General features: G+C 34.0%; 1 protein-coding gene across 6 annotated transcripts in view; it reads right to left on the bottom strand.

The window, feature by feature from the left end:
• Positions 1-23899, bottom strand: part of Tenm1 (teneurin transmembrane protein 1) — a 786931-nt gene that overhangs the window by 251879 nt on the left and 511153 nt on the right. For all 6 annotated transcript variants that reach the window (XM_048335936.1, XM_048335935.1, XM_048335937.1 and 3 more), the window contains one exon: positions 9523-9672. In XM_048335936.1, coding sequence (XP_048191893.1) covers positions 9523-9672 — 150 coding nt within the window. The remainder of the gene's footprint in view (positions 1-9522; positions 9673-23899) is intronic.

Below are 23899 nucleotides of genomic sequence, written 5' to 3'. Positions count from 1 at the left end.
ACCATTTTAACATTGTCATATCCATTGGGTTTAATAACTATATTCTGACTCTACATTCAATGATTGTACACAAAACTCAAACATTGGTACAATGCACTGATATGTGGTCATTAGGGGTGACATTGATCAAGATATATTGTATTCATCAACTGTTTTGTTAAATGGCAAGGGGAGGAAAGTGGGAGAAAACAAGGGAGGGGCTAACTGCTAGAAAAGAAATGTACTCATTACCTTACATATGTAACTGTAATCCCTCTGTACATCACCTTTACAATAAAATAAAACAAAATAAAAAGCAAATCTTTTGTACAATTACCTAAAGATAATAGCAATTTTTAAATAAAGAAGCCTAAAGATAAGTGACAGCTCAGTGAAAAAAAAAGCAGAGTTCATAGACACATGTGGCTCATGCCTGTAATGCTTGCTTCCTATTCAAGAGGTGGAAATCAAGAGGAACAAGGTGTGAAGCCAGCCAATAGAGAAAATTCTGCTAGACTTCATGTCCAAAGAAACCGCAAGGAAATCATGGCTGTAGGTTTAAACCTCAGTGTCACTACCTACAATGAAGAGTCCCATTATCAGGTCTTCACATAAAAATTACCAGGTTAAAGGCTATGATATTGTCCATAACAGCAATGTGAGTATTCTTTTAAGGGTATTTGAAGATTCCACGAAAGATCCAAGCTATATCATCCAAAGAAAAAAATAGAAATGTGTTATCCCTGTATTTATTCTTCATTTCATCTTATACCATGTTCAGAATCTTGAAAAGACATTGTTATGGTCTTTCAGTTGAAAGACTCCTAGTATGTGTCTCTCATAATTTAAGTTCCATTTTCTTTATGGTCCTTCAAATATAATACTAGTTTTACAGTAACAATTTTTCATGAAATTTAGAATGCCAGTTCTTGGAACAAAATGGTACGTGAAATCAACCTATATTTTCTGTGATCAAATGCTATAAAGATATTGAAAAGGAGTAACAAAAATCTACCATTTCTATCTATGTAGCCTCATATAATTCTTTTTCCAAGAAGTATTGAAGTAAAACATGCATTCAATTTTCATTCTTTTCAGTACTTGGAATTGAATTCAGAGTCCCACTTCCTACCTCCCCCCTTTCTTTTAAGTCTTTAAATATCTAATTACATTTTTTCTACAAGTTGGTTGCATGATATTTTGTGTTGTGTGCTTATGAATGTTTGCTTCTATTTTTACTACTTAATTTCTACTCAAGGACAAAAGACAAGTCTGTTTCCTTTTTAACTTTCAGTGTACTTTATACAGTTAAAACATCAACATGGGTGATAAAACATTAAATAAATATCATGAATATCTGTGCTTCTGAATTCCAAGATTTAAATTTTGCATCCCTTGTGATTGTTTGAACGAGGGGACTGGATATGACCAAGAATCACTACCTAAGGTTTCAATTTCCTTCTTCCTTCTCCAAGAACAAAGGAAAGTAGGTTGTATCTGTTCTGAATAAGATTCCTTCAATAGGATATGTAATAGAAATAGGAAAAGACAACTCAATCACTTGGGAAAATAAGAAGCACAAGAAGAACACAGAGATAAACCCACAGACTTATTACAAATGTGGAGGCAAAAAAAGGCTATGTGATTCTCACTTGTGAGATTATAACTTTTTTTTTGCCAGTCCTGGGGCTTGAACTCAGGGCCTGAGCACTGTCCCTGGCTTCTTTTTGCTCAAGGCTAGCACTCTGCCACTTGAGCCACAGCGCCACTTCTGGCTTTTTCTATACATGTGGTGCTGAGGAATTGAACCCAGGGCTTCATGTATACGAGGCAAGCACACTACCACTAGGCCACATTCCCAGCCCGAGATTATAACTTATATACAGGAAAATGTAGAATTGTGTACTAAGTCCTAGAACTCTGGAACTTCATTCTCAAGAGTAAATTTCTATTAAATTGAATTATCTTTGGCTTTATAAACTTGCTGGTAAATATTTGAACTTCTTCCAAAAGTAGTACATGTTGAGAAATATAGATGGATACTAAACAAAGTCCAGTGTAAAAATGGTCGATAAATTTCTAAAATGGCTGGACCCTCCAAAAAAACCCCAACATGTTATGGAAAAAGCCAATCTTTAAATTTTGGAAGGACTAATCTAGAAAGGTTATTAAACTATTTTGTAGCACACCCCTTCTAGTATTAAACTATTTTGTAGCACACCCCTTCTAGTACTCCAGTCACATGCACAATACTATGCTCAAAGGGGTACAAGACAGACTAATTTCTTATGGCATATAAGAGGGATGTGCATTTGCTAAAAATAATTAAGAATTAAATTGAAATAAGAATAAAACGTTAAACATACATGACCAAGAACATTTAGCATGAATTTTTTATACAATAAATAAGTTTGCCTTTTAGCATAGGAAACCCATTCCATAAATCTGTTTTAGAAGTCAGGTCTCAGCTATGCTTTAGAAATGCTTTTGTTAAAACTGAAGTATATTGATAAAGTGATTTAATATAGTTGAAAACAAGCTACAGCACTCTAGCTGGGCCCTCTGAAACCTTGTGTTAGAGAAACATCTATATAGCATTATAGGAAACATTTACTGTAATTTGCCATCAATCTTTAAAAATAATAATGTTAAGCTCCCAACAATTTTTTCTTTGTTAGTGCATTACTACTATTTTATTCATGTGTGCTTATATGAATTATTCCCCATTCTACTGTACTGTCCTGGACTCTGATATCTTTTAAGTAAAAGATACTGAAACTGTGGGTGGATTCAAGGGGTAGCCAAGTGCATTTTAATATCCACATGTCCTATGAACCAATACTGAAAGAGCACAGTATTATACTGAAGGACCATGTTCCATATGAATGCACAATGATTACCTAAGTGGGTTGATTCAGTTCTTTAGTTAGGTACCACAAAATGAATCTTTACCTACTGATTGGGTCTGTGAAATGAATATCTTTGAAACTCTGAGTAAATTTAAATGTTAAGCTTTATTCAAGGTCCACAACTGTCATTGCATATATTGCTCTAGTGTATCTATGACTTAGTTAAAAATATAACAAAGTTAAAAAGAAAGAAAAGTAGAGGAAAAATTATTCTCTCTCTCTCTCTCTCTCTCTCTCTCTCTCTCTCACACACACACACACACACACACACACACACACACAATCACATACAATCACACTTCCTCCAGATCCACAAGGAACAGCAGTGGTAAAAGGTATATTTTGCACCATTATTTAATTGTCAAATTCTGAAGGATATGTGTGTGTGTGTGTGTGTGTGTGTGTGCACATGTTTGAGTACGTGTTATGCATCTTTTATTTTGTGGAGGAGGGAGAAATCTCATTGAATGTAGATCTTAGGTGTGACATATAAGATTTGCACACGACTTTTGACGGATACACTTTAGAACTGAATGTACTGAAATATTTCATCAAAATAGCTGTCACTTAAACAACTGATGTTGAGAAAATAATGGTTAAAAATAAAGAAAAGGCCCCCAAAGTGGGTTGAATTAAAAGCAAGGAACAACTGTATCCCATTTTAGCTCTGCCTATAGTTATGTCAATTATGCAAGGCAAATTACTCATCCGTCTCATACTTTCATTTCCAGCTGTAAAACAGAGGTAACAATAGCTGCCACCCCATGAAACTATTATGTGAATAAAAGGCATTAAATTATTTTGAAATTGCAAATGCTGTCTGAATGCAAGTTGTTATTGCACCAAAAATCCAAACTTATAAGGCAGAAAGGTGGAAATGAATTCTCTGAATTACAACAGAATGTCAGCAAGTATTTTAAATGGCAAATATGGTTTACAAACTTTGAAGGCACACTTTTTCAACCACTTTCCCACAATATATCCCTTTTGCAAGATAGGCCCATTTTTTACTTAGATTGGCTTATTTATAGGTTTCCTTAACTGTCTAGTTTTAACTCACTAACTCATGAAAAATATAGATGGAAGGAACACAGATAAGCCCCTTTCCAGTCAGGATAGCCTTATGTTTGTCAGAACATTCAAAGTTGCTAAGGGAATGAATGGCATAGAAAGGAAAGGGAAAGGAAATGGCAGGAATATATTCCTCTTTCATGTTATCTGGATAAACCATTATTTTATTTGTTTTGTCTTTAAATTGCAAAAATCTGGATAAGATTTAATTTGTGACATAGATTTATGGCCCATTATACCCTCTGAAATCTAACTTATTATATTTCAAGTGGAAAACTGAAATCCAGGGAGGTGAGTCTATAGACACTATCGAACTATAGAATGTGTCATATCAATCAATGAAGTTGTTTACCCAGTCATCTATTCAGCAGGCATAGAATACAAAGTGTCATTTTTTTCTTCAACTTTGTAGAGAAAGATCTTGTAGAGTGAATTTCAAAGAAAAGCCATTTTTCCCCCCAAGGCCAGACATCTGCAAAACTCTTAAGGAGATAAAAGCTGCCTTTAGTATCCTTCAGATATTTCTCCTCACCACCCTTCTTTGTTCCGGGTGTTCTATTTGGCATCTATTCTAGAGAAATCTGGTCTTCAACTAGTCAATAAATGTTTTCCTCATTCAGATAGGTACTGAAAATATTACATTTCCCTGAGTGCTACACACTTGAAGAATAGTATCTATTAAGATATTACCTTACATTGTGTATTCTTGGGAATGGTTTTCAGAAAACGCACAGCACTGCACATCAAAGCACATAATACACCCTTTTGTATAGAACTTAGAGATAAAGCTGTCTATTCTTTCCCATAACTCCTATAAAACTCATTTGAGCCCCCCCCAACTTTTTCTAAACTTTCTGAAGACATGATAGGAACCCTCCAATTACCTTTTCATTATCTCTTAAGTTATTTATTGAAATTAAAGCTGTTCTGAAACTAGCTGGGGTAAAATGTCTGAACATTTTAAAATAATTGACTAAGACCCATTGCAAACAATTCTACATTTAGGTTCTATTCTATCTGTAAAACATTAAGTTGAAATCTCCCCATTGAGAGTCTGAATAAGACTAGTTTCCTTACTTGTTCAGATTTTGTTTTTGATACTTCATTATTGAGGACCTCTTCAGTAATTTATATATTTACTTTGTGCAACATTTTTTATCACAATACATGAAAAACAAAATGTAGAGCTAAATATCCTTGTTTCTAGTCTCAGTTATTTTGCATGACGTTGACCTTTTGAGGCCTCATTTCCTTCAACTATAAATAAGGAGGTTGATTTCATAATATTTAAGATTTCAACATTCTATTTGGATATATTCGTTGACAAATAACATTATAGTCATTTTTATTAAATTTTTGTTTATGGGTATTACTTGAGTAACATAGCAGATGGACTTGTATTTGTTTATATCTTCCTTGTTCTTGATGTAGTTGTTGCATAAATGCTCTTTCAATGGCAAGAGTGATAAGGCAGTTAGTGGCTGTTTGGGCACATCACTTTCAATTGCAGAACTGTTCAATGAACAATGACAACTTAAATATTTCTGCTCAAGTCCAGTATGTGGTTGGAACATATGTCGTAAATTCTATACTATTAGTAAAATCTGTAGCATAATAAATAACAATAATGACGTACTCTTTATTTATTTCATGTAGTTAACTAAGTGGTGAGAAAATTCTTCTATCTAATGAGAAATACACATCATGACTATGAAAGGGGAACTAATTTTAGAAGGACTTGAGTTTTTGAAACAATTTTCTATTTATTCATAATTTGATGATGGTGAAAATTTTAAAACAACAAATTGTAGGTACCCCAGAGCCCTGTGGGGACTGTGACTACCTACAAGAGTTTTAACTGGGGTTTGAATAATACCAGTGGAAAACCTGGTTGTATGGTTGTTTATTCTTTGTCTAAGTAGAGATACAGAATTATGGGTATCCCTTCTTCTGCAGCAATTCTGTCAAAACACAAGAAAAAACCCTGTATTTATTTATTTCAGTGATTCCCAGCATGTATCCTGGATAGGTTACTGAAACTGATTATTTCAATATTATCTGATTTTTCCGGACATGTGTCCTTTTGTTTATTTTTCCATAAATCCTTTATGAAAGCCCTGGGTCAATCTGAGCCTATAAAAGCAAAGATTGGGGAGAGACATCTTCAGTTTAACTGTGTCTGTTGGTTAATACATTCCTCCTTACATGGTGGTATTGGAATACTAGTTATTTCATATTAAAGTATTTTATGATATCACTGCATGGGCATTTCTTCATCCATTGCTCTGCAATCTACTGGTTGGAATGGGCAAAAAATGAATTAAAAAAATTAGTAAGGAAAGAGAAAGCACACTAGAGAGAAAACTATTTCCCAGGAATGTCATTATACGTAGGAGAGTTGAAACGAGTTTGAAAACAGAATCTTCAGTATCCAAGAGAACATCAAGGAAGGTCAAAGGCTCAAGGTAATTTTCAGACTTTTGTCCCAATAATAATTACTGCTTGATTAAATAATATGCCAGGGGCTTATTACAGATATGCTTTATATCCACTGTATCAATTGCATCTCACCACAAGCACACAAGACATATACTGTTATGATCATCCTTACATTACAGATGAAGACACTGGCTCAGTGAGATTGTGTCAACTACTTGAGATTGGAGAGTGAATAAATGACACAGACAGTATTCAACACCATGTCTGTCTGACTCCAGAGTCCAGGATCATAGTCATAATGCTACAATGCCTAGTCTTTAAGGGACTAACAAAAACTATGTGGAAACAAATATTAAGTTTTCAGTTTCATATATTAGGCCACAAACTTCTAGAACTGCATTTGTATGGTACAGGTTGTTTAGAAAATCATAAAAGGAGTCAGTTACTTTGAAAATATCCTTACACAGCATTATATCTCTCTAAGGTATAGTTTAGTATATATCTGGCCTTATAAAAAAGGAGTCTAGTTTTTATTTGAAAAGTAATATGTAGTAAAGACCTAATATAGCAGAACCATGATGTGCATCTACAGTGAAGGTTTTGTTAGACTTTCATAAAAAGTCAGTAGATAGTAACACCTTAGCATATATGGCATCAACTATATTTTTCTTAATAAGATATTAAATTGAAATCAGTCTGTCCTATTTGTTGTTACAACTGAGCAGAAACATAAAGCAGTTTTCATTTACAAAATTTGTCGAAAATTAAAAACATAGGTGAATAAAATTGCTCTGAAAATCTATCATGAATTGACTCTAGGGCTTTGTTTTCCTTGTGTAAAAAGTCTGTTGTAATCTTTATAATCATTTACTCTGTTGATTGCAGTAGGCAGTTGAACCCTGAAAGACACAGAAATTAGGAGCCTTCACCCCTCAACAGCTAAAAATCAATGTATTATTTATGATTATTCCCAATTTTAACTTCTAATAGCCCATCACTATCTAGAAGCCATAATGATGATGCAAAAATAGATTGGCAAATATTTTGTACATTATTACATATGGTGGAAAATATGCAAGGACAACAGGAGATTATTTGTTATTATGATATGCAATTTAAAGGAGAGACAAACAGTTCAAAGCAAAGTCTTTAGAATCACATCACATTTTAAGATGATGCTCAGATCATTTGAGCTTGTCACAATAGCTACAGGAGGTGGCTATGAAATTATTACATTAGTATAGAATGTACAACAACTATTTTCATGCAGCTATGATTAAATACTTCCATTTAAAATATTTGCTTACATTTTTGGGGATGGCATCATGTTGGCCTATATGTATTTGTATATGCTTAAGTTTTGTTGTTTTAAATTTTGTAATAGACTTGTGCATATTAAATGTTACATATTTTCTGCATTGATTATAGTTTTCTTATTTTTTAGTATTTCTATGATACATGTTTCATTTCTAAGATTTTTTTGAAATTGTCATAAATCTCATAAAATATCTGTATATAATTGAACCCACACTGTTCAGTTTTATGTTTTTCAATGGACAAGTCTAGTACAGAATTTAAGAGTAACTTCTCAACAAGCCCATTGTGTTCTAACTCTGTGGCATTATGTAGCTCACTTGACCTTTCTGTGCCTCTGTTTCTCATTGGGAAAACAGTGGCCAAAAAGTAATATAATGCATACAATGTCTGGAACAATTCTTGTCATGTAGTTTAATCCATTTTTATTCTCAAGGTAATTTATGGAAAGAAATCATAAGATATTTAAATTTATCTACAAAAGATAATATACTCTAATAACAATGTGATGACCCTTTTCTGTCTTGCATTTATCATTTTCTTAAACAGATATTTCTGATTCTCAATGTGAATGATAAATTAAAGTAGCTATTATGTCTTCAGACAAAGAGGAAGCAAATAGTAAGGAGAAAAAGTAAGCAAAGGAAGTTGAAGGAAAAAAATCTAAGTATATTCAAATCCTCCTCTCTTCTACCTCTGACCCCTTCTCTTCCTTTCCATTCCTGTCAATAATAACAACAAAACCTTCAGAAAACATTGCTACAGGCTAGAAACAGGTATTTTCAAATGAAATGTAAAGCAAATGGCATTATGCATAGAAAATTAGAACAAAACCATTAATTTACCCTGAACCTTAAGCATTAATGTTTACTGAAGCATAAACGAAAGCAAAGCTAATTATTCACAAAACACATAAACCTCGAAAAGAACCCCTCAAAAAACCATAAATGAAAATATCTTATTTGCGATTGTCATTTCAAAAATTTTCTTTCAAAAATGTTCTTTTTAACCCTACAACACTATAAGCTTCATGAGTGTAGGGTTCGGGTTGTTCATTTATCCATTTGTTTATATTGATCCTTTAAAATACCTAATGGCTCATATTGGTCTTTTACTTTTTAAATTGATTTTGTGAAATTTTGTAGAGGTTGAGTGCCTCTGTAAGAAATTATACTTCGAAAGAAGTCAAAACAAAACATCTGGCTATTTTCCTTATTTGTGCATTAAGACTAAGATCATTCAATGGGAATAAGAAGTTGGAAATGGGTATTGTGACATTTATTGTAAACAAGAGTAGTAGTTCAACCTCATGTTGATTAAATTTACCAATCCAGGACTCAAAGTGATCTTTTCCAAAGAAGAAAGAATTCTTTTTTTTCATTTTGACATATATATTCACCCTTACATTAATTGTATACCCTTTGCAAAATGTTACATGCAAATGCTGCTTCGAGCTAGAGAACTTAATGAAAAATCCCATATTGCTTTAGGGTAGTTAGTTATGTGTGAAATTCATTTTCCATTGCAAATTCATTTTCCATTGAAAATTCTGTTCTGCAAATATTTATCTATTTTCAAAATTGCAAATATATTTGCAAAATCTAATTGGTTTACACTTAAGGCACTGGAGAAAAAGAAAATGTGTTCTTAGAAAAAAGATACATTTCCATGTATATATTGCTCATATACAGAACTTCTTTGAGCTGATTATGAAATTTAATGTTAAGTTAAACCTCCATGTATGGCCCTAATAGTCAAATTAGAGGAGAATTCAATAACCAGTCAATCTTTTTTTTTTAAATCACTGTACCTTTTTTCTCTGATTTGTCAGAAACCTTTCCACCAATTGGAGAGTAAGTGGTATCCATGGAGTCGGCCCCTGTGTTCCCATTGCTAATTCCATTTGCATAAATCTGTCCAACTGGTTGCAATTGCCAAGTCAGGCCGAACAAATGGACTGCTGCAAGAAAACAAGCCACATATTAATGTATTTTCAATCACTGAGGACACCTCCACACAAATTTTTGCACACAAAAAAAATGTGATGACCATTTGTAGTTAGGTCAAGTGACTAGGAGTCTGTATTTGTACCATACATATGGCTAATTTTTCAAGTAGTTGATATTCGAGCTTGAGGTTAAAGTTATCTCTGTGATAAGACTGGGGGATTGGTTAAACAGTTGTATTGAGATTGGATTTGGTTCCTAGATGCTTTTCTTTTCCCATTTTCCTTAGTCATCTATCTCAAATTTGCATATGGAAACTACTGCAGAGTAATGTAGACAGGCTGTTATGAGAGCAAAGGAGAACTTCCTCTTGGATCTGATTCCATTCATTTCAATAAATATTTTCTGAGTTTGTAGAATGCATAAAAATCTTAATAGTTGCTACAGGTATTAAAATATAGAGGTCTATTAGGGTGGAATTTTGTATTACAAGTACAAAATAACAAAACCATAATATTATGCAGAATAACTGACATAGACAGGTTTAAATTTCCATCATAAAATTTAAAAGTACCCGTTATTGGTCAGTGTGCAAAACAACAACAACAAAAAGGAAATCAGCACACTTACACTCTTGATGACAGTGAGAATCTACATGTGACTTTCGGGAGGCAATATGGTGCTGTTTATTAAAAATGCCTTAAAATTTGAATTGCCCCTCTCTGTACGTCAGATTGATAATAAAAATTTGAGAAAAAAAAATTTGAATTGCCCTTTGAGCTAACCATTCAATTTCTATATGACTACCCATTGTAACATTTGAGATAATAGTAAAAAATTATGATCAATCTACATATTCATTGAGAGTTTTAATCTAATGACTTTTGATGTATTAAATAATAGAAGATTGTGTGGCTATTAAAATCATATTTCAGATGACAATTTAACAATACAGAAAATATTCATAGTGGATCAAATGAAGGGCTCTTGATTCTTGTGAATAATAGTCTCTGAATTGTGTGTGTGTGTGTGTGTGTGTGTGTGTGTGCATGTTTAGAGAGAATGTGTTGAGAGCATATAAAGTAACACACTGATGGGAAGTTATAGAGGATTTAAATTTTCTTCTACATGATTTCTTTATTTTCTGTATTTTTGTATTATGGATATATGTAATGTATGCCATCTGAAGGAATATTTTATTAATCTAATTATTTAGTTTTAACATTTTATTTTAAAATAAATCATTTAAAGGAAGAATATGGTGAATTTGATTGGGCTGATCAAGGACTGATTTATGTTAGAAGAAGAATTAGAGGCTAACTTTCTTTTTGTGTGTTGGTCCTGGGGCTTGACATCAGGCATGGGCATGCTCTGTGGTTTTGCTCAATGCTAGCAGTCTACCGCTTGAGCCACTTGAGCCACAGTGCCACTTCTGGCCATTGCTGAGTAGTTTTATTAGAGATTAGAGACTCACAGATTTTCTTGCCTGGGCTGAGTTTGAGCTTTGATCCTCAGACCAAAGACTCATGAGCCACCAGCACCCGACTTTAGAGGTGAACTTTTAAGGACGTATATAAATTTATTGGAGACAACAGTGGCTGGAGGTTTGAACAAAATACAAATTGTAAGTTACAGAATACTTAAGCAAAGGTGGTGGAAGTTAAGCTCAGAAGGGAAGATTAGGGCCAAATTGTAGAGAATATTGAGTGTCACTCTGAGATATTTGTATTTACTTTGTTTGGTGACAGAGACGTTGTTTTCTAAGCATATCAACAATATGTTCCATTTTCTTCAGGAGGATTAATTAAATGGCAATGCTGAAGGTTGATAGGCAATCAAAGGGCATTATAGAAAGATAGGCCTGAAGATAGGTGAATAAAACAAATTGGTACGGTTTTGCAATAACACAGGTGTGAAATAATTTGAGTCTTATTTACGGCAGATCACAAGACTGCTTCAACTATATCCAGGGATATGGGGAGAATTTCAAGATAAATTGCATAGATGTAATTTCAGGATTTGACAACAAGCTGTGTGTGCTTATGGTGTATATGGACATATCTTGTGTTTGCAGATAGCTGTACTAAGGGATGATGCATGAAGAGTGAGAGAAGAGGGCTATTTCAAAGTAGTTTATATATTTTTTAGCTTTCTAAAATTGTTATTACAATAATGGTATACAGTTACATAAGTCAGGTAAAGAGTCCATTTCTTTTTGGACAATGTCTCCCTTCTCTCACTCTCTCCCAGTTTTTCCTTCCCAGTCTCACCCAAAAGTTGTGTAGTTCATTTTCAATATCGTGTTCAGTGAGTACCATGGCTGCATTTGTTCCCTCCTTGTTCCTCAATTTCTGTGCTTCCTCTTACATTCCCAAAGACATATAAACAAGCCAAACAAAATGAAAACCAAAGCAACAAAAAATAACTAAAACCTCTTGCTTTTATTCCCCTGTAGTTCATTTTGATAAATATTTTATATGGTCAGATGAACATAGGCATTGTGAATTACTATTCCTCCCTTAAGAGTACAAAGTAGTTTATGTTTTTGAGTCATAGTAATTTAAAGAATGGTGGAACCATTAACAGACTTCACATAATCTACAAATAGTTGGGGCTGGGGATGTCCTTTATTGAGTGGTGACTAGTGGAAGATATGATTTGAGGAGAGATTAGAGGAACATAACAAACTCAGCTTTGGAGATGTGGGATTCCAGAGGCTTCTGAGCTATCAAGATAGGAATGTTAACTAGAGGAGATTTCAAGTTCTGAATAAATCCAGAAGATCACAAAGTTGTATACACATGGAGAGAACAGTTGATGTTAGGAGTGATATCGCTTAAGAGAGACAATGCTAGGAGAGAACAGTGGGTAAGGGAGAAACAAGAGAAATCCTCTTACTTGTTTTCCCATTATACTTTTTAAACATAAACTAAATCCTTCCAAAAGGGAAAAAAGTGAATCTCTTCATACCACAATAAAAAGTGAAACACTCTCATATTTTTTTCTAATTCCATGGCAGAGTAAAAAGGGACAATGTGTATTTCAAACATTCATTTGTAGTATATGAGTTCATGACTAAGAAGCAAGCCAGATAGCCTGTTTAAAAATCATTCATCATTCTCAATTAAGAGGCATTTGTTCATATAGGCTGATTAGTTGAATGGTAACCCCTTTATAAAAGCTATTTAAAGAAAATAAACATATAATTTTAAAAACCATAAAAACTTTTATGCTCTATGTTAAATACCCGCCAAATAGAAGCACCATTTATCTCCATTTAAAAACTTAATTAAGGGCTGGGAATATGGCCTGGGCTGGGAATATGGCCTAGTGGCAAGAGTGCTTGCCTCCTACACATGAAGCTCTCGGTTCGATTCCCCAGCACCACATATATGGAAAACGGCCAGAAGGGGCGCTGTGGCTCAGGTGGCAGAGTGCTAGCCTTGAGCAGGAAGAAGCCAGGGACAGTGCTCAAGCCCTGAGTGTAAGGCCCAGGACTGCCCAAAAAAAAAAACCCCAAAAAACACAGCAACTTAATTAATTAAATAAATAATTAATTCACTTTTAGGTGTAGCTAAAAGAGATGTCAAATATCCACATTTGTATTTATCCTTAAAACTTTAAAAGTTTTAATCAGTTTCTACCTTTATTTTGGACTAAGGACAGTGCTGACTGATGAGAGTCACTTGTAATTATTACAAACAAGTGTAACCGAAGGATAGTGGCTTGAGTAAAATATAGTATAGCATTACTAATAAATCTATATTAGGATATTGTTGTGATTTCCTTGCTTAGAGGGTTAAAAGTTTGGTTTAGCATATCTGTCACCGTTAAAATTTTTTAGCTGTATACTAGAAATTTTGGTCTATTCTGACTCCTGAAATTAGTATGGATATTATGCATATTACAAACCATATTAGAATATGATTCATTTCCTTTATTCAAGTTCTTTTGTGAAAGTAGTGGGGGGTATATGTAACAAAAAGAATTCTGCTCTCTTTTAAAAGACCCAAAGAGGGGCAGGGAATATGGCTTAGTGGTAGAGTGCTTGCCTTGCATGCATGAATCCCTGGGTTTGATTCCTCAGTACCACATACACAGAAAAAGCCAGAAGTAGTACTGTGGCTCAAGTGGTAGAGTGTTAGCCTTGAGCAAAAAGAAGCCAGGGACAGTGCTCAGGCCCTGAGTTCAAGCCCCAGGACTGGCAAAAAAAAAGAGACCAGAGAATCCTGAGCGACAGGAACCAGGATGTGACAAGGAAATCTGCTCTTCCATGTTCATTTCTGCACTATTCACAATAGCCAACATATGGAAACAACCTAGATGCCCCACTACAGATGAATGGATTAAAAATGTGGTACCTATATACAATGGAATTTTACACTGCTATTAGAAAGGATAAATAATGACGTTAGCTGGAAAATGTGTGGAACTAGAACAAATCATGCTGAGTGAGACAAGCCAAGAACAGAAAGGCAAATGGCATATAGTCTCCCTGATATGCGGGTGCTAGAATTAAAATGAAAAGACAACCAAGTCTCAAGATACCAAAATATAGTAAAAAGAAAAGAGGACACAGAATGAGTAGAAAGTATATGAAATAATAATAATAACAATAATCATAATATAAAAGAGGGGATCATCAGTTACGCTGGACACTGGTGAAAGTGAACTAAGAAACACATGGATGGGAATGGGAAGGAATGAGTGAAAGAGGGAACATATGTTACTAAACAAAGGTAAGTAATGTACATACAATCTGAAATGGAGGAAATGGATTTTATTGTTAAAGTTCATAAACTTTGTAAGCTATGTAGAGTAGAATGATAATTTTCATAATTGTGAAAGTTAAAATGTGTACTATGAAATACATGTAGTAACTTAAGCCCAATAAAAATACAATAAATATACACATTCATCACAATAATCAAATCATAGTTACACAAAATATATACATAGAAGACCAAAAAGAAATACACGTGAAATCAGAAAAAATAAAGACCCAGCTATTTTATATACATTATTTAAGTTAAACCAGTTTCCTGAGCAAATAATAAAATGAGAAGAACTACATGTGGACAGACTCATTGAAAAACACATAGGTGAGAATTAATTTTGCCATCAAATGAAATAGAGTGCTTCCAACCAATTAAGGCAGATAAAAGGTAGGGACATTTTTAGTAGAAAACTTTTTGACAGTGGTCTGAAGCATTATAATTTTTAAGTTTACTATATTTTTCATTGGAAACTGTTTGGAGGATCACAAACTGTGTTTGGTCTGAATAAATAATGAAAGTTAATTTCTTGGATACAGATCAAGGGTAGCATTGCAAGGTTATTGGCCTTTTCTGTCTTCCAAATTAAGTTTCTATATGGCGAGTTGTGAAAGGAAACCAAACCTTTATGTGCAGAGTAGACTGTGCTTATTTAGTTCTTTAGAACTCCAGAGTTTTATTACAAACAATAATAGTTTGTCCATACTAAGCCAATGAAATAAAATTGTGTTGAACTATGGGATATATCATTGTATTACTAGAAATATAAAGTAGTAGTTCTCCCATAGGTATTATTCATTGATTTAATGAATATTTTTATGATTGTTCAGATTATAGGCAAAGGAAATATTTAAAATATTCAATTTCTAGGACAGCATATGTACTGGCAAACCAGAAATAGATATCAGGAATAAATAATCAATATAGGCTCATTAGTGCATACTTCTTGGCTGTCAGCATTGGTAAGGAATAAATATATGGCACTATTAGCTTCTAGTGAATCCCTTTTCAGAGCCACACTATTCGTAAGGAAATGGAAGGACTTAGAAAAAAAATCATACTAAGTGAAATGAGCCAGACCCAAAGAAACTTGGACACTATGGTTTCCCTCATAGGTAATAATTAGTACATCTCTAGGATAGACATAGCAGAAGATCACAATAGCTCAATAGTGATGCCTTTAAGATAATGCTAAGAGAAATGGTATCTATGCTATGGAAATCAGTGGTATATCATTGTAGTTAATCTCAACATGCCATGTGAAACAGTACCTTTTTTCTCCTCTCATATTCCCTTCCTGTCATTTTACTACTGCTATTACTGTAACGGATCTTAGTATCCAGATACTGTGTATACGTGTATTGGAACTAGGGAAGGGAAAGTGAATACAGGAACTGAGAGACAAAGGATACAAAGACAAAGCATTCCAAAAGCAATGCTTATAAAAACCATTGGTGTAAACCAACTGTACAACTCATGGGGGGAGAGGGAAAGGGGGAGGGGGAAGCAGAGGGAATGAGGGAGGAGGAAACAAGTTGGATTAGAAATGTACCCGCTACCTTACATATGAAACTGTAATCCCTCTGTACTTCTGTTTGACAATAAAGAAAAAAATACCTGCAAAAGAAAATATCTCATCTGAGTACCCTGGATACTATACATACTTGTATTAGAACTAGGGAAGGGAAAGGGAATATCAAAATTGAGAGACAAAGGATAAAAAAGCAAACAACTCCAAAAGCAATACTTACAAAACCATTTGATGTAAAGCAACTGAACATCTCATGGTGGGGGGGGGGCAGAAGAGGGAAAGGGGGAGGGGGAGGTGGGGAAAATGAGGGAGGAGGTAACAAGTTGAACAAGAAATGTATCCACTGCCTTACATATGAAACTGTAACCCCTCTGTACATCACTTTGACAACAAAAAAGTAAATATAGGCCTTATGAGCTAACTGGATATAATTAAGAGAAAACCCAGTAATGAATAAACAGAGTAATGTTATATTGTGTTATATTCATGTGCTACTTAAAAATAATTTTTGAGAGTCTTCATTGTGCCAGGAATAGAATTTTTTGTACCATTACTGGGGCTTGTGTCCTAGACAGAGTTCCTTTGCTTTTTTGCTCAAGGTTGGTGCTCTACCACTTGAGTCATACTTCTACTTCTGAATCTGGAGTGGTTAATTAAAGCTAAGAGTCTCACAGATTTTCCTGCCCAGACTGGCTTCATAGTGTGATCCTCAGATCTCAGCCTCTTGAATAGCTAGGAGTGTAGGCATGAACACCTGGCTCTCAGCCATGAATAGATGTTTAACACTAGGGCCAGAAATGCAATGGGAAGACCCTCTACCCTCCTAGAAATTATGAGCAGATGCTGGGTTAAGATAAGTAAATAACAAATACACAGTACAGATGATGAAGTACAATATAATTTTTATGGAAGCGAAGAGCCAACATAATGAACTATTGGTGGTGATAGGAAGAAAAAATTGGATGATCAGGAAGGCCTTCTTTTTTTGCCAGTCCTGGGGCTTGAAGTCATGGCTTCTATTTGCTCAAAGCTAGCAGCACTCTGCCATTTGAGCCACAGCACCACTTCTGTCTTTTTCTGTTTATGTGGTGGTGAGGAATCAAACCCAGGGCTTCATGCACGCTAGGCAAGCACTCTACCACTAGAACACATTCCCAGCCCAGAAAGGCGGCCTTTTGTTTGTCATTTTATTTATTTATTTTTTAAAATAATAATTACTTATTTATTTTCAAAGTGAGGTACGGAGGGGTTATAGTTTCATCCGTTAGGCCATGGGTACATTTCTTGTACTATTTGTTACCTCCTCCCTCATTCCCCCTCTCCCTTCCCCTTCCCCTCTCCCCTCAGTTCAGTTGGTTCAGTTGTTCAGTTGGTTAACACCAAATGGTTTTGGAATGTTCATCGCAACACAATTTGTCATAGCTAAAATATAGAACCAACCCAGATGTCCCTCAGTAGATGAATGGATCAGGAAAATGTGGTACATATACACAATGGAATTTTATGCCTCTATCAGAAAGAATGACATCGCCCCATTTGTAAGGAAATGGAAGGACTTGGAAAAAAATATCCTAAGTGAAGTGAGCCAGACCCAAAGAAACATGGACTCTATGGTCTCCCTCATAGGAATAATTAGCACAGGTTTAGGCTAATCACAGCAGAGGATCACAAGAGTCCAATAGCTATGCCCTTATGAACACACATGCTAAGTGAATGCTAAGTGATGCTAAGTGAAATGAACTCCATGTTATGGAAACAACTGTTATATCACCTTTGTAACTACTTTCAACATACTATGTGAAACCGTAGCTTCTTTTCTTTCTTTTTTTTTTTTTTTTTTTTTTTTTTTTTTTTTGGCCAATCCTGGGGCTTGGACTCAGGGCCTGAGCACTGTCCCTGGCTTCTTTTTGCTTAAGGCTAGCACTCTGTCACTTGAGTCACAACGCCACTTCTGGTTGTTTTCTGTATATGTGGTGCTGGGGAACCAAACCCATATCCCCAGCCCCGTAGCTTCTTTTCTTGATGATCCTCTTATATCCCCTTCCTGTAGTTGTCCCATGCTATCACTGTATCTCATGTGAGTACCCAGGAAGGCCTTCTTAAAGGAGGAATAGTTGAGTCAAAATTGCAAGGATGTAAAACCAATTTGAATATATAGTGGGAGAAACTCCCGGACAGAGGACACAGAAATTACAAAGAGCATTGATGTCTTACATGAAGTGTTTGTGGAACACTAACGACAATGGATGGTATGAGCTCAAGAACGCAAAACACAGTAGAAAAACTCATATAGATGAGAACTGGATCAATAAACCTGTTATTTCAGTGGTCTAATGCACAAACTGTTCACCAGTAAACACGTGAATAGAAAGCAACAAGGCTAAAATCTCATATATAAGAACATGTACCCCCAAATAAGCACCACTAGTAAAATGAACAGCATGATTGAAGTTATTGTCCCTAAAGCCATATATACAAGCATAACTATTTGATGAGTATATGTGAAGACTACTTAGCACTTGAAAGGAATACCAGACCCATTATTTATATTTCACTGAGCTCAAATGGCTGAACAACATGTGTGTTCCTATTCAGATATTCTAGGATGTCTTTTCAGCTGATTAATTACACAGGAGGCTGAGATCTGAGGCTCGCAGTTCAAAGCATGAACCATGGCAGGAAAGTCTGTGAGACTCTCATCTTTTATTACCCACAAGAAAACCAGAAATGACACTGTGGATCAAAGTTGTATAGTGCTATCCTTGAGCAAAAGAGCTCAAGAACATTGCCTAGGCCCCAAGTTCAAGCCCTACAACTGACAAAAACAAAGAAATCAAAGTACCTCATGGCCTTTTGACAAGTGTTATGTGCTGCTCAATCCTTTATATTTTATAATTACTAGCCTCTTGTTTTATCCAATTGCAAAGAACTGTAATATGAAACTATGAATTTATTTTAAAAGTCCTTTTTTGTACTAATGATGTTATATTTCAGATACAATTCTGCCATTTTCCAATTGATCCTAATTCTCATACCATACCTTCCTATGTTCCTGGGATTACAAGTACATGCTTCAATGTCCAACTTGTTCATAGAATTAGAGTCTTGCAAACTTTTTGGCCAGGTTACTCTAGAACCATAACCTTCCCAATCTCTGCTTTCTAAGAAGCTAGAATTACAGACATGTACCACAACACCATGTATCACCCCATTTGTGAAGAGAACAAATAGATTGGGTGACTATTTCCCAATGCCAAACTCAGTTAAGTACCTTGGATCTCAAGGCAGGATGATTCCATGAACAGAAATTCTGCTTACCTTGCTGAGTTCTATACATATCCCTGTCTTTTCCGTAGTAATATCTCGATATAGTCTGTGAGACTCTCTTAAGGAAGATTGATGATCTCTAGTAATATTTATAACCAATAATATTTCCCCATTCATATTCCTTCAAAGAACAAATATTCACTTATAAGAAGAGACCACAGGACAGTTTCAGAAGTAGATGTAGAACACTGATGTCACTGTAACTGATTTTAGTACCCTGGGAATTGTATATATGTTTATCGGAACTAGAGAAGTAAAGGGGAACATCAAAATTGAGAGAAAAAAGGTAAAAGACAAACTAATGCAATAGAAATACTTACAAGACAATATGCAGTAAACCAACTGTACAACTGAGTGGGAGGAGGGGAGCTTGGGGGAGGGGGGAGAAAATGAGGGAGGAGATAATAGGTTTGATAAGAAACATACTCATTGCCTTATGTACGAAACTGTAAACCCTCTGTACACCACTTTGACCATAAATACATTTTTAAAAATTAGAAGTAGATGTAGGATGGTAGAAGTACAATGTAAGTTAGGATTATGGTGTCTAATTTAGTCACTACCTAACTGAGCACTTTAGGTTTAGCTAGACAGAATCAAAGAAATGTATCCAATGCCTAATGTATGAAACTATAACCTCTCTGTAATTCAGTTTGATAATAAAAGATAATAAAAATATATAAAAAAAGAAATGTATCCAATGCCTAATGTATGAAACTGTAACCTCTCTGTAATTCAGTTTGATAATAAAAAATATATATTAAAAATAAAATAAAAAATGAAAGAAAAGAAGAATATAAAATATCACAATAATTTTATACTGATTACATATTGAAATGATAACATTTTAGCTACAGTAGATTAAATAAAAGTTTTATTAAAATGAATCTCAACTATTCCTTTTTACTATTTGAACAGTTATGATTAACTCTTAAATTACATATGTGGCTCATAAAATATTATTAGACAGTGATGTCTTGAATATCTTGAACATTTCACAAAGAAATATGTTTCCTTTTAGCACTTGGTTATGGATTCTATTAAATTATATTAAAATATATGTTTGCATGTTTACCTCATTATTATTAAGTACTGAAAGGGTGGGGACAATTTTGTTTTTTAATCCCCGAGACCTAGGTCAGAACTTTTCAGCAAGTACCTCATGCATATAGTTTTGACAGGAACGTAACGTGGTAAGGTGGTTTTGGAGACAATTTTTTTTATCTATCACAACTCAAATGTAGAATATGACTTAAGTTTACACTAAAGAAATAGTCATTAATACAGTGAATATATTGAATTTTTAATGTAAAATTTTGAACAACCAATATATCAATCAATGTGGGATAGATGGATCCATATGCTATGAAGTCCTATATAAAGTCAATTCAACATTATATAATGCATACATGTATTGAATCAATGCATGACATCTCATTAATGTGTGCATAACTATGTTACTGGAAACCAATAAAAAATTTTTGTTACCATTAAAAGAAAATTTAAATTTACACATACTTTGTCAAAAGACATCCTATATCTAGATTTAAAGAAATTGTACTGTGGAACATTTACATTGCAAAAACCTGAGGTGGCATGGAAATTATATGCACTATCAGATTCTAGATAGGATATTGGAGCCCCCAACAGACCATAGAAAAACTGGAAGAATCTGAATTAAACTCTGAATTTAGTTAATACTCTCATACCAATGTTAATTTTTTTTTTAAAAGTCAAAGAAGGAGACAGAAATACTGATCAAATGATATGTCTATACTGAATGACCAGGATAGTTCTACAACTATCCTAGTCATTATAGTTCTACAATGATACTGGTCATTTAGTGGTGAGGTGACAAACGTTTTATAAACAGCTCTCTGAACATATGTGCCCCAATTTGCAACATTGAGTGATTCCTGGGATACTATGACATTCACCATGGCACTTGGAAATCCTTAAATCAGCATAAGCATATCATTTGACCAGTATTTCTCTCTCTCTCTCTCTTTGATTTTTTTTATTTTGAAATAATTTTAGACTAACAGAAATTTAAAATGGAGAGAATATCCATATAACTGTCACTGTTAACACTTGCAAAAACATAGTATAATTACTGAAAATAAGAAATCAAGATGGGTGTGGGGGTATCATTAACTAAGCTCAAAGAACTTTATCCTGTATCTTAAAATACACACATCCAGCTCCAGATATTTTTTTGCTTTTGAAAATAAGGATTTATTTTGAAAGACACAAATAACAACCTAAGGAAAAGGTAAACAGGAAACATGACAGATGACCAACTTGAGAAGAGAGAAAAGCAATCTGAGCTAGGCATTATTAATGAGCAAAGAAGAAACAATTTGTGAAAGAGAAATGTAGGAATGATTTCATGTGACACCGTGCTATGAGCTGGTACAACTAAAGATTTTATATTTATTTCTTTAAATAATTTGGGGAATTGTTTGTTAATTCTAGTAAAACAAAAGCATTTTACTATTCAACTAAAATAAATACTATTAAGAAAACATTAAGGCTATCTTGTAAATAAATTCTACTATTATTGGTGTCAGGAGATTCACATCATGATAAAAAGCATGTAATGTTTTTCAAAATGATATTATTTACTTTCTGTCAGTATTTCCCCCCATCAGTACCTATACATAGCTTGCTGTTTGTTCCTTCAGGCTAGGGAATAGTACGGCTTTTGTATTTTACTTCCAAAGCTTGTTAGAACTACTTGCACTTGCTTGTTGGACAGTTCCCTTCCTGACAAATAAACCAAGTACATTACTCAGATCATGACCCTGATGACTTCAGGCTTTCAACTTAACTCCTATGGGAAACAATCTCATCAAATTGATACTTTAGTGGACATCAGAAAAGACTAGATGCTTCTGCAAGAAAGACTACCACTGAAAATATAAATGCTACTTGAATTAAATGCAGTGACTGAAAACATTACAGAAACCAGGTTATCTTTCCATCTTAAAATAAATCCCTTTTTATTACATTAAACATCAAACTGGTATATGAGTGAACTATAGCCTTTGATAAATTACCTTCAGATCTCAGTTTTATCCTGGTAATAAGTAGATTACATGCAGGATTGAAAACCATTAGTTTTCAGTGAAGCATTTTTCAAGAACTAAATAAAGGAAGTAATGCATGTTTATTTATGGTACTTTACTTTTTGCCTCAGCAGTTTCATTCAAATTTTCCATTTTTTCCTGGGGTTATACATATACATTTTCTCCTAAAAATATTATCTGTGCTTGCACTACATCATGCACATAAATAAAACATACTTAAATGCTTCTTTTCAAAGCATTTTGAATGTGGCCAATATGGCTTTCAGCTCCCTTTCAAACACTTTTGAAAGGCGGAAAAGCTGTTGTGTTGGGTATGAGTAGAATTTCCTTTGGAAGTAAGGTTTTTTAGTAATTAAAAAATGGGCAACAAAAAGAGAGAAATCATTTGAGTTTGCACAGTTTTACAGAATATATTCTGCAAGTCTTCCATAAGGAAACAGTAAAATTAAATGCCAATTAAGATTGAAACAAGAGGAGCAGTGAGGACACTTTTCTTGGTTGTACACATGCTTCAATCTCTACTTTTCCTTTCTTGAGTGGAATGCATTATTCTTTATTACAGCATGCTTTTCCCCCTTAGTTTGGTGCTACTTTTATCCAATACCCATGAGAGAAAAGATTCTATCAAAGCAATAAATCATTTTAATATCCCAGTTCTATATTATACTACCTTAAAACTTTCATTTACTATGTATTTTTTATTTTCCATCCCAAGGCCACAACAATACTTATAAATAACATGTCTACTTTGGTTACCTTATCACAGGTTTAATATATGATCTCCATTTGCAGTTGCACAACAGGCACATCTGTGTATTCCTTATCACAATTATTTAGTGGTTTCATCTCAAGCCACAGAACCAATAAGTGCTCTCTGTAATTCAAATCTTATTTATCTTTGTATTATTATTTGCTTTGAGGAGTCAGGAAGAATAAGCAGCATAATGAAAGATAAAAATTTTAAAAAACATGGTTTATGAATAATGCAACAAAATACCATTTTTCTTCAGGAATTGGTACTTTTGACTCTTTTTTAAAGTTTTCTTTTACATTTCCATTTTGTTTCACTTTTTGCTTAATGACTCTTCCTTTTATTATGGTCCAAATTTCTGTCTATCACATGAGTGTGCTGAGCACACTCATTCTATGGCTTGAGTACATATTGGAAATGATATTCAGGCTTTTCAAAATGATCCAAATAGAACATAACTGGGAAAAGTAAAAAAAAAAGATTCTGTCTCCTTCTTACTCATTTGTTCCATATATTTTTAAATGCTAAAAATGGAAATATATTCATTGATTTGTGTCTACAACCTCTGCTTGCTGATGCTTTGAAACACATTTTTCTGACTACGCATCAAGTTCTTATAGCAATAGGCAAATGGTATGTATTTTTGTGTAAACTTTTAGAAATTGAGAACTTCAAACATATTCAACTGCCCAATTACTCTGAATTAATATGAAAGGACAGAGTTTGAATGAGGCTGGGGAGGCAGGAAATAAACAGAAATGCTGGTGA

Source organism: Perognathus longimembris, chromosome 28 (genome assembly GCF_023159225.1).
Source record: "Perognathus longimembris pacificus isolate PPM17 chromosome 28, ASM2315922v1, whole genome shotgun sequence".
In the NCBI taxonomy this organism is placed as follows: domain Eukaryota; kingdom Metazoa; phylum Chordata; class Mammalia; order Rodentia; family Heteromyidae; genus Perognathus; species Perognathus longimembris.
The sequence above is the reverse complement of the archived record's forward strand: the minus strand, read 5'-3'. Positions and strand labels throughout refer to the sequence as shown.